General features: G+C 47.2%; 2 protein-coding genes across 2 annotated transcripts in view; both read left to right on the forward strand.

The window, feature by feature from the left end:
• The first annotated feature begins 2,773 nt into the window (after positions 1-2,773).
• FAM167B (family with sequence similarity 167, member B) lies at positions 2,774-3,947 on the forward strand. The gene is made up of 2 exons (XM_006894961.1): positions 2,774-3,034; positions 3,717-3,947. The coding sequence occupies exons 1-2, from the start codon at positions 2,774-2,776 to the stop codon at positions 3,945-3,947; spliced, it is 492 nt and encodes a 163-aa protein (XP_006895023.1).
• Positions 3,948-6,247: 2,300 nt separating this feature from the next.
• Positions 6,248-12,264, forward strand: part of LCK (lymphocyte-specific protein tyrosine kinase) — a 41,097-nt gene continuing 35,080 nt past the window's right edge. The window contains exon 1 of the mRNA XM_006894962.1: positions 6,248-6,382. The gene's annotated coding sequence lies outside the window, so the exon portion shown is untranslated. The remainder of the gene's footprint in view (positions 6,383-12,264) is intronic.

Consider the following 12,264-nt stretch of genomic DNA (forward strand, 5'->3'; position numbering starts at 1 on the left):
ACACACACACACACACTTTGTAGGTAAACCAGTATAAAATTTTTAAAAAATGAGTTGCAAAAGGGGGAAAATGTTCATGACAATCAGAATATGACCTTTAATCCATCCCAAATGAATTTTAAAACTATCTCAAAAATAGATTTTATACACTGAACACTAGTGACTGCAGACCAGTTAAGATGTGGGATGATATCAAGGACACCATTCATGAACAAAGCACAAGGTCATTGCAAAGACAAGAAAGAAAAGACCAATGTGGATATCAGAAGAGACTAGGGTGTAGGTTACCTTTAAGGATGTAGTGAGAGATCTCAGCACTAGGGAAGCTTCCTAGCTTCTAGTTGTCCTCTCCATCACTGTCAGTGTGTTGCTATAATGCTGTAAAATACACTACAGGTCATAGTTTCCAGATTACGACAAAGTGCCAGACTATCTACCTCTGAATAACTGGCTAGTGAGAAACTTTATGAATGACAGCAGGACACTGTTATATAATGCCAGGTGAACCTCTCTAGTTGGAAGACGCTCAAAATTCAAAGAAGTGAGGAGCTGCATGCTGATAGCAGAGTCTGCCTAAAAGACAGTGCTATACAATGGGTTCAAACACAGCAGTGATTGTGGGGCTGGCACAGGTTCCAGGAACATTTCATTCTGTGGCCCACAGGGTTACTGTGAGTTGGAATCAATTCTTCAACACCCAACGGAACCAAGTACACAGTGATACTCTGCTGCTTGATTTGAATGCTAGGTCATAAATATGTTCAGTTTGGGAGAATTCATCAACTGTATATTTGTGATACATACATTTTTCTATGAGTATCTAAAAAATTTAATTATGAAAATTTTTAAGTAGTGTATACATACATTGGAAGTAAACACCATCTCAACAATTTCTATGTGGATGGTTTTGTGACACTGACTACATTCTCTTGTTGAACACAACCATTCTCCTTGTCCTTTCCCAGATCATTTCACTGCCATTAACATAAACTCAGAGCCCCCTAAATAAAAACTTCCTCTTTCTCCCTCCTTCTTATCCCTGTTGTTGTTGTCAGGGGCTGTCAAGTCGAGCACAACTCATAGCAACGCTATGAACAAAAGATCTGAACCCTGTGTTGTCCTGTGTCTCCCTGACACATAAGAGCTCATTGCAGCAGTCACCATGTCAATCTACCTGGTTGAGGGTCTTCTTCTCCTTCGTGACGCTCCACCCTTCCCAACACCACATCCCTCTCCAAGGAATAACACCTCCTAAGGACAAGAGATCTGAAGCCTACCTCATCATCTGTGCCACCCTAGAGCCTATTGTTACATAACTCTATCAATCCATCTTGTTGAAAATCTTCCCCTCCTTTGTAGATTCTCCACTTCTCCAAGCATCCAAGCATGGTGTCTTCTTCCCAGAACTGGACCCTTCTAACAACATGCCAGAAATAAGTAAGGTGAAGTTTCACCATCTTTTTATCTAAGGAGTATACTAGCTGTACTCTTTTCAAAACATTTGTTTGCTTTCTTGGCAGTTCATGGGATATTCCGTGCTCTTCTCCACCGCCCAAGTCAAAGGCATCGGTTCTTCTGTCATCCTTTCTCATTGCCCAACTCTCAAATGTATAGTAAGTAATTGAAAAGACCATGCATGGCTTGCATCAGGCATTCTTGAAACTGGCATTCCCGCTCTTCAGTACTTTGGAGAGGTCCCTGACTGCAGACCTCCTCAATGTAACATGTCTTTTGATTTCCTGGATGCTGGGACCAAAGTTGTTGCTTGTGAATCAAAATAAAATTAAATAATTGACAACTTCAATCTTTTTTTCATCTATCATGATGTTGCCTACCAGCTTGGTGGTGAGGATTCATCCATATTGTGGCACATATCCAGACTACATTCCTTGTCATGGCCAATAATATTCCATTGTCTGCAGACTCCATAATTTGTTTATCCATTCCTCAGTTGTTGGGTACTTAGGCCATTTCCATCTTTTCACAATTGTGAATAGTGCTGCAGTGAACATTGGTGTGCTTGTGTCTGTTTGTCTTGCTGCTTTCAGGTCTTTTGATGTATGTATTATTTCAATGAAGACTCAAAAAGGGAACTGCTCTAATTGTGTCTTTGGCAGGAGATAAAGAGCCCCTCCAAAATTCTCCTTTTCCCTCTACTTTGAGGGATTCACAGGAAACCCTAAGACTCTTCAGAGAATACTTTGAAATCACTGAGCTCAGTTGAGTGACTTCAATTGTGAGGATTGTTGACTCGCCCAAGGTCCCATGGAATCAGCACCAGAGCCCAGGGCTCCTGGTTCTTGGGATATTATTCCTCTGCTGAGAGGCCAGTGTCATGAGTGAGCACTGGGGGTAGCTGTGCAGCCTCCTTTTCCTTTCCCACCCCCTTAACTTGGGGTTTGGGAGCAGAGCCAAGACTCTGGTGCAGATGATGCTTTTCTTATCCTAGAGCAATTTCCTTTCTGGGAACTGGGTGTCTCCTTCTGGGCAAAGACAATAAAATTCATCCAAAGGGCCAGAGGAGCAGGTTCCTCCTGCCCCCAACCGGATGGGCATCACGTGGCTCCCTGGGTTAACAGCCCAGGAAAATTCCAACCCTTGCACACTCAGCCTCCTACATCCATCCGCTCACCATCCTGGTACACACAGACTCCTAGGCCCACCTTGAACATTCAACATCACACCCTCCCTGGCACATCTCTTTCATCTTTGGCTTCTGCCTTCTCTCCTTGAACATTGCCAGCTCTGCTCTGTCATCCACCCCACCCCTACCATGTCCCTCGGCTCACTAAAATTCCAGGCAGTAGGTGAAGAGGATGAAGAGATAGAGGAAGAGGAGAGCCTAGACTCTCTGAAGGCTCTGACGGCCAAGCTGCAGTTGCAGACACGGAGGCCCTCCTATCTGGAGTGGACAGCCCGGGTCCAGAGCCAGTCCTGGCGAAGGGCCCAAGCCAGACCTGAGACTGGGGGACCTGGGGCTATATGTGGCTTTGACTCAATGAACTCCGCTCTCGAGTGGCTCCGCCAGGAGCTGGTGAGTAACCCTGTAGAGGGCCCTTGAGTCAATCTAGCTTAGCATTCAAGACCAGGGGTTCAGGGAAGGAGGTGAGAGTGGCCCCCATCCCCAGCATTAGCCACTCTTTGGCTGTATCTTGGTGCTGAGGAGCTCAAGACGTGGATTTATCAAGACTTTTATCCTGGGGGCTAGGGTAGGACTTTGCTGAAGAAGGATTCCACCCAATCCACTAAACTTGTGCCCTGTATTCCTGAAGCTTAGGGAACAGAGTCCTGCCCTTCCAGAGACACCAGTTATCAGTGGGGGGAAGCCTTAGCCATATTAACTTTGAGAATTGCTGTGCTCCAGAAATGGTGAAGTACAAAAGGACACTCTGACCTTGCTGCAGGCAGAAATCTGAGGGGTTGTGTGTTGACTAGGTAACTCTCAATACAGCTTGCACAAATATAAAGAGGGTGAGATTTAACTTAGTTGATCTGGAATGGGGTATCTGTATTATTTAAGCACACCTCCTTAGCTTGGCTTGGGAACCACCAAAATGGAGCAAGATATGAGAGATGATATGGGAGCAAGCTAGGCTGAGAAGAGTCCAGGCAGGGAGCAACCAGTGTGAAGTCTCGCGGCGTTGACAGGAAGGGACCAATGATGGCGCAAGACTGAGGGCCGTCCAACCAAGGCTCACTCCCCCTCTCGGCTGCAGCGGGAGATGCAAGTCCAGGACCGGCAGCTGGCTGGGCAGCTGTTGCGGCTTAGGGCCCAGCTGCACCGGCTGAAAGTGGACCAGGCCTGTCATCGGCACCAAGAGCTGCTGGACGAAGCCGAGCTGGAGCTGGAGCTGGAGCCGGGGGGTGGCCTGGCCCTGGCCTCCCCACTAAGACACCTCGGCCTCACTCGTATGAACATTAGCTCCAGGCGCTTCACTCTCTGCTGAGGGATGTCTGCATGTCTCCTGGGAAGACTGCTCCACCCCTGGGAAAAAGGGTGGGGGAAAGGGGTGCCCCAGAGGCCTCAGCACCTGGCGGGGATGTGGTGGAGGTGGGGGTGGGTGGATGAAGTCAGCTCTCAGAAATTCTGAGAGCTCAAAGAGTTGGCATCCTGCCCCTCCCCGTTGGCCCAGCTGGGGAGAAGGAGATGTTCAAAACCTCCATGGCTCCTTAATAAACTCCCTCCTTGCTTCTCAACAAGGTCTCTGAATTATTTTTATTTAGGCCTAGGGTCTCCTGCCTGTATCTGGGACCAGATGGGCTTGTAGAAAACTAGGGGACGAGTGGACAACTGGGGGGGAGTTGTAAATGGGGCTTCATCTCCCCCAGAGTTCCAGCCATCTCTGTCTTATAAAGATCAGAACTGAAAAAGAACTTAAAATTCTAAATTACTCCTATGTGGTAAAATTGAGAATGAACGACCTGGTAGACTGGATGGCCTGGGAAGGAGTTGCTCTGTTATCCCAGAGGCACATGGTTTGAATCCAACAGCTGTTCCGAGGGAGGAAGATCTTTACTACCTCTGAAAACCTGCTGGAGGGTTGTCAGTTCTGACTGAATGGCACCTAAAGACAATATCAGCTACCTGAATTAGAAATGAGGAGGTCTTTACCCTCTGAAGCTGTTTCCTCACCTCTGAAAAGGAGGCACTAATTCTTACTCTAAAAGTGATCAGGTATGATTTCAGTGAGATAATGCCCAGCCCCCACTTAATGTCATCTGTCTATTGTTGCTCATTATTACCACCCAGGAGTGTTATTACTACTGAGCTAAGGCCCAGAGATGGCCTGTGACTTGCTCATAGTCACACAGCAAGGTCAGCTGGGCCCTCCACCCTGCACCAGCCGGGGTTCTGGGCTCTGTGCCACTCTAGAGGTTTCTTACTTTGTATCTCTCAGCTTTTGTTTCTGTATTACCCTCTTTGTCTGACTTTCCAACTCGGGCTTCCTCTTCCCCCACCCATTTCCTGTCCCCCCCCCCTTCCCTCCGCAGCTGAGGTGCACACAGCATCAGCTTCCACCTCACAAACCCCAACAATAATCTGTGGGCTCCCCTCCCCCTGCCTGAGCAGCTTTGAGTAGCCTCAGGAGGTGATGCATTCACACTTTTCTCAGGGTGGAGTCAAGGTCTAGCTCTTGGGCAGGTGGAGGTTGAGTGGAATTCCACAGGTCATTGAGGGCCTGTTTCTCAGCCTATGATGGTGCCATCCGGGTCTAGGCTTGCCTGCTGCTCCTTGTATACAGGTCCAGTGGTCCAAGGTCTGCACCTGGCTTCCTGGCAGGCCCCAGTTGCTGGTCTGTTTTCTACCTGATGCAGGAGATGGTGCCAGGCCCTGCATGTCTAACGGGTCTGTAGACTTCTATTTGAATTAGAACTGCTGCCCTATTCTCCAGCTGTAATCAATGGGTGCTGCCCTACCCTCCGGAGTCACTGAGTAGTACAAACTGTTACTGTGCTCACCATAAGGTTGAGAGTTTGAATCCCAGAGGCTCCTCAGAAGAAAAGTCTGGCAATCTGCTGAAAAGGCCATTGGAAACCCTCTGGAGCACAGTTCGACCGGATACATAAGGCATAATTACGCCATGAGTTGGAATTGACTAGAGGAGAATAGATTTGGGTTTGGCTTTTCTCTTTGCCTACAAGGATGTTTCTCTGCCCTCTTAGAGGAGTGGGGTTGTTCTGCCTGCTTCTGAGGCTGGCTGTTGTCCAGCGTTCTGTCTGCAGGAAGGGTGTTAGTTGATCCCCTGACTGTAAGAAAGCTATCCTTCCTGTCCCTTGAGTATAGCATGGGTGCTGTTCAGTATGACAAAGGTATTGTTTTTCTCTCCAACTACTTACGTTGTCCTCTCCTCCAACTCTGAAGCAGTATTATCTTGTAGTAATAAACAGGTTTCAGACAGTAATAAACAGGTCACTCAGCTCAGAAACGCTAACAGCTGTGCTCTTTCACGAGAAGCTGAATGTACATCTGTTTGCCCCCAGCTCACTGGGCTCAAAGGCTGCCCCTGGATCGCTAGTCCAGGTGCACCCTGGGAGGCAGGAGAGGAGGTTCTATTAAACATCCTCCCCCTGACTTTTGTCCTACAAGTACCCATTCTCAGGGTGAGTGGGACCAGACCCTAGAGGTGTATGTGACCCCCAGAGCGCAAAGTTGGGGGGCTATGGTAGCAGGAAGCTTGGGGTGCTGAAGGCTTGTGGTTGGGCTGCTGGGGCTGGGTTGGCTGAGGAGCCCTCGGGAGGAGGCAGGAAGTCAGAGTGGGACGTGGGCGCGAGGAGACAGGCGGTGGCTACAACGGTGAGGGGAGCTGAAGCTGCATCGGGGCAACCAGGCCAGGCCAAGGGGACCATGTGAATGGGGCCAGAGGGCTCCTGGGCTGGGCAGGTAAGGAGCACTGGGGATAAGGGTCTAGGGGTTCTGGTGAGAGGCCTGAAAGCAAAGGGCAGGAGCCCCAGAGCATGCATCAACCCTTCAGGTTGAGGAACAGAGAAATAGCAGTAGTGGTCATGTGGACGGTATGGATTATGACCACTTCTTCTCTACGTAGCAGCAGCTCTTACCCCTGTCACACTGTGCGCCACAAAACCCCACCACATTGGGACCATATTCTTGGAAAATCCAATACATGGACTGTGAGCTGTTAAAAAAAAAGTCAGAAATCACCAAGTCCAGTCCTTGAAGTGATGGATAAGGTTACCGATGACCAGAGGGATCAAGATGCTCACTGGCCTACAGTCCTAATGCAGTGGCTGTGCCAGGCTAGAAGACCCCGGGAGAGTGATAGCAGAGTCTTACCCCTTTCTGCCCCTGTGAGTAGAGTGGTGGACAGGCTTGAGTCAGGGGAACTCAGGAACCCTTCTGGTTCCTAGGCAGAACTAGTGATCAAGCCTCCTGACAGAGAGAGAGGCCTCGCCCAGGGCCCCCAGATGGACACGTGAGAAGCTATTTCAGCTCTCACTGACCAGCACTGCTTGAGAGGGGAAGGAGTCTCCTGGTTGAGTGGGTGGACATGAATCATCTGAGATGGACTCTCGGGGCGGAAACCTCTGGTCTGACTTTGGGAAGTTAGAGGAGAGAGAGTGATGGGAGAAGGTGGGGGAAAGGGCAATTTTTATCCCTGACAGGGATGCAGTTGGTCCTGGGCAAAATCCTCCTGAACTTCCATCTGGAAAAGTTGTCATTCCTGCGCCTGACAAGTGTCACAAGACGGTCCCCTTGTTCCTTCCCTGCTTCAGCCCCATACACTGTGGCTACATGTGTAGAGCCAGAAGGTCCTGTGATTGTTGCTTCAAATCCGAGAGAGGTGGAGGCCCAGGACAGCGTGGCAGCTACCCGCCCACCCCCTCACTCTTGAGCTCTGGGCTTTCAGTTTATTGGGGGAGTCCCCACCTCAGCCAGCCATTCCAGCTTTCCCTTCCTCACCCTCTACCACTGGAGGTTTTCTTGACACACAGTTTCGGCCATGTCAGCACATCTTGGCTTTTCTCCATGCCCATGCCTGAAGCCTTGCGTGGCAGCTGGAGGGTGTGCTGACCTGGCCTGTGCTTTAGCGGGTTCATCCGCAGCCTGGACGGGAGAAAAGAGTCTGTTGCACTCAGGTTGGTGCTGGTAAATCAATCAACAGCATTCCTCCCCAGGATGCGAGAATAGATAAGATACTCTTCTCAGAAGTGGAGAAGAGGCCTAGTGACTGGGCTGCGAAAGGCTGAGGGTTCAGCAGAGGAGAGAAAGTTTTCCTCGGGAGACTCTGGAAGGCTTCCTGGAAGAGTTGGAGAATTTCGGAGAAGGACAAAGGTCCCTTGTGGTGAATGTCCTGGACAAGACTCCAAGGATGTTCAGAGCAAGGGCAAAACAAGGAAGTCAACAGGTGTAGTGTACAGTAGTGTGCAAAGAGCAGGTGTTTCATAGTCAGGCCGACCCAGGTACAATTCTGGTTCTGCCATTTCCTTGGATGAGTGGTTTTATGTCTCTGAACTTTAGATTACTTATCTGTAAAGAGACAATGATAAATCCTCCCTTTCAGAGTGCTTGTGGGGAATTGTAGAGAAAAATAAGGCCTCTGGTGTACCCCATGGTCCATAGTGAGGAATTCATCTACAGCAGTTTGCATGCACCGCTGGCTCCGAGGGAAGAAGATGGACAGGGTCCTCCCATGTTGATTTATAGCCTCAAAAACTGATGGAAAGTTGCTATGAGTTGGAATAGACTTGATGTCAATGAGATGAGATGTGGCAAACCCTAGGTAGTGCTCGATGCATACAGACGTTTAATGGAGTTGGACGCTCTCTCCCCCTGCAAATAATGCACCACCGGGAGGGCTGTCCTCACTCCGAATTCTATCCACTCCAGTTGGCACCTTGTTAGGCTGGTGAACGGCCCATTCCCTCACACTTACAGTGTGGCTTTGCATATAAGCCCGTTTCCTGTGTGCAGTGGGTGTGAGAACTCGGTCAGGCTGGATTCTGGGCTGGGCCATAGAGTCTGTCTCAGAGGAGAGTTCACATACTGGTTGACTTGCTCACGTGCACCCCCAACCACCCACACACTCATGCACTTCACGCACTCCCATCCCTATCCAAAATACACCATTCACCTGCTAATGTTGAGAGCTCTGGTGGCTTCATCTGTAGGGAGTTGCACTATTAACCCAAAGACTGTATACCTCTATGACAGTTTGAATTCACCACTAGCTCTAAGGGAGGGGGATAGGCAATCTTCTCCTTGCCATCTTCAGACGCAGAAGCCTAATAATAGAGGGCAGCTTTAAGTTACTTCTACAATGAGTTTGAGTTTTGAGCCAGCAAGTCAATTCTGGCTCTTAGCAACTCTCCACCAGCTCTCTGAAGCTATAAATCTCTATGAAGGAGCTCTGTAGGAAGTTGTGCTTTTAATCCAAAGGCTGTGTTGTTCTGCTGGTTCAAACCCACTAGCAGCTCTGCAGGAGAAAAATTACAACCTCAGAAAACACACTAGAGGGTCAGCTATGAGTAAATTCTGACCCGATAACAATGAGTCTCCATGGCGATGAGTGAGTGACATCTGTGTGGAAGACATTGTCTGTCTTTCTCCTGAGGAGAGGCTGGTGAATTCCGCTTGCTGACTTTTTTTGTTAGCAAGGCAACACGTAATGCACTTAGCCACCGGAATATCTATCTGCAATAGATACTACCATGTGGAAAAGAATGTGTTTATGTACTTTAGGGCTCATAGATAAGGATCCCTGGTGACACAACAGTTAAGCATTTGACTGCTAACTGGAAGATTAGCAGTTCAAACTCACCCACTGGTTCCATGGGAGAAAAACCTTAAGATTCAGTGCTTTTGTAAAGATTTCAAGCCAAGAAAAGCTATATGGGGTGTATATACTGTGTCAAAATGGATTGCTGAGTCAGAATCAACTGGCTGGCACCAAAGAACAACAACCTGTTCCAAGGCAGGGACTCCACACACAACAGATGCTGTTGAGTGTGTTAGGTGCTACAGAGTCGATTCTAACTTTGTCCAATCCTGTGCATAACCTGTACTGGGCTTAAACCCCTGGTTCAGTCACTGTGCCAACCCATCTCTTTAAGGGTCTTCCTCTTCTTCGCTGACGTCTCCCTCCAAGGACTGACCCATCCTGATCACACACACTCCCAAGTACTGGCACACAGACACACTTTCTCCTGTTTCTCTTTCAGAAGCCTGTTTATTTATCCATGCCTCTGGTTTCTCCCCATTTCTTAAGGGAGAAAGAAATAAGAATTAAGAAACTGATAAGAAAGCACAAAATAAAATGCTCTGATAAGCACAAAATAAAATGCTCTGATGAGCTAGAGCTCTGGTGACATAGTGGGTAAGGAGGTGTGCTGTCAACCCAAAGGCAGGCAGTTCCCGGAATCCTTCAGCTGCTCAGAAGGAGAAAGACTGGCGAGCTTCTCCTGTACAATTTACAGCCTCTGAAAACCCACTAGAGAGTCAGCTATGAGTTGGTTCCAACTTGAAGACTCATACAAAAACATAATGAGATCAATTAGAACTAGGGGACAAAGATGAGAAAAAAGATAAAATAAGGATAAAAGTGTGAAATTGACGATCATGAGGTTAGAACATAAAATGTTAGCACTGGATACATAAATGACAACTTGACTCTGAGTTTTCAGGCAACAAATACAAAGGAAGAAACATGTCCGTATTAAAAACAAAAACACAAAAAAGAAACTCATTCAGAGGGAGACCAGTCATCCTGGTTTTTGTCTTCCTCAGAAAAGATACTTGGAAGTCATGTACAACTTCCTAGAGCAATTATGAGCTCTGCAGGACTGCTGTATTTCATGGTATATGACAGTGGCTTTAAGGACAAACCCAACTCAATGGAAGCATTTTTTAAGGATATTTAATAGAGCAGAGGGCTCTTGTGGCTTGATGGTAAGGAGTTTTGCTGCTAACTGATAGGCAGGCAGTTTAAGTCCAAGAGGTGCTTTGAGAGAGAAATATGGGTAATCTCTTCACATGCAATTTTTAGCCTCTGAAAACCTGCTGGAGGATGTGCTGTGCATCAGTTCCAACAATGACACATAACAATAACAACAATTGGGTGGGACAGAAAACAGATGGGCTCAAGACACTGTCCATGGATGTGGCATCTAACAATCAAGCCCCTTAGTGTTGGGTTTATAATGTCCAAATATTTTATATCCCAAATATCCCAAAGCCTATCCCAAGGAACACGACTTCCTTGCAGTACTTTCTTTGAGGCACTTGGAAAGAAAGAATTCTAGGCGCCTTTCCACATGGTGTCAGCAACCAACTCTGTCCCCGCACTGGCTTGTGCCTGCATTGTCCCCGCACCAGCAGCATTACCTTGCTGAAGCTCTGAAAGTCTCCCCAAGAAAAAAGAAGTCTGATGCCTCCTGTTCAAGACAATATTTCTCAAGCTCACTTCTTTCCTTTATCACCTGTCCCTCGGTCCACAAGTTTTGAGACAGGTAGAGGAGTGGAAGGAGTTAGCAAAGTTGATTCTCCTCAGATTGTTGGCTTTCTTGACAGGCTTTTGCATTGGTGGTAGTTTTGTTATTTTTCCAATAACAAAATTAGCACATGGCTATTTAAGAGAAATTCAAACCATACAGAGCATATCACGAAACTGAAATGCAGCCCCCTTGAAACAGCTTCTGTGATGTGCTCACTGAGAGAAATTTGGCCCGTGTTCTAGATTTTTCCGTGTGCAGCTGCTGAAGAAGGTAGTGGTTACAATCTCAGGCACAGGCAGTCTGAAGTTCATCTCTCAGGTCTGCTACATATTGTTTGTTGTGAGGCCTCAGATAAATCACATTACCCTCTTGGGGCTCCAGTTTTTGCATCTGTAAAGTATGTGTAATAATAGCACTTACTTCACTAAGATTATTATGAGAATTGCATACCATGCAAATAATGGCTTAGCATAGAGTCAGGTGGAATTTTTTAAATCCCTATATATACATATTTAAATGCAAATAGGCATCGTGCTTTATGACTACATTTTTCTTTCTACTCTGAAACTCACTGGCTATGTTATATCTGGGACATCTTTTTGAGTCAGTACATGGAGTTCTGTTAACCTTTTAACAGTTTCACTTAATGTTAGCTTGGTAGATGGGTAATGGTGGTGAATTTGAAATGCTACTTCCTGGCAACTAGAACTGTCTTTGTTGCCAGAGTTGTTGTGAGTCACTGACATTGCTGATCAACAAGCCGATGACGGGCTTGAAGGCCTCCTGTGAAAATGAAATGCCCTGCCTCCACCCTACATCTACTTCTGTCAAAGGCAACAAGGCCAAAGCCAAGTAGAAGGCACCTTTCCGTTCCTAGTGCCAGGCATTCTGACATGTAGAAGATACTTATTACATATATATACATATATGTATGCATGAATGTATGTTTATCCACTGGTCTGTCCATTTGCTATACAGAGATAACTCGTGGTTGCTGTGATGCCAAACATTGTGACACTGATGTGCCAAATGTGATAATGATTATCCATGGTCCATGGTGGAGCTCCCTGATTAAAACAAGCTTGGAAGCAGGAGTGACATCTTGCCTCTGGAAACCCTATGAACTTGGAGAAATGATGAAAGTTATACAAGTGTTCAGGTCTTTTTTTTTTAATGCGTGTACCGTATGCATAGGAATCAGATCGACTACATCTGTGGAAGGAACCGCTGAGAAGCTCAATATCAGCTGTGAAAACTAGGCCGGGGGCTGATTGTGGAACAGACCACCAATTACTCATATGCAAGTTCAAGCTG

This window comes from Elephantulus edwardii, unplaced genomic scaffold, assembly GCF_000299155.1.
Source record: "Elephantulus edwardii isolate Elephantulus edwardi_28Jun2011 unplaced genomic scaffold, EleEdw1.0 scaffold00152, whole genome shotgun sequence".
Taxonomy (NCBI): domain Eukaryota; kingdom Metazoa; phylum Chordata; class Mammalia; order Macroscelidea; family Macroscelididae; genus Elephantulus; species Elephantulus edwardii.

Bases quoted from the DNA above. Each gene is read 5' to 3' on its own strand.
- FAM167B (XM_006894961.1), top strand. From the start codon at position 2,774: ATGTCCCTCGGCTCACTAAAATTCCAGGCAGTAGGTGAAGAGGATGAA. The intron at 3,035-3,716 runs GTGAGTAACCCT...TCTCGGCTGCAG, and splicing joins AGTGGCTCCGCCAGGAGCTG to CGGGAGATGCAAGTCCAGGA.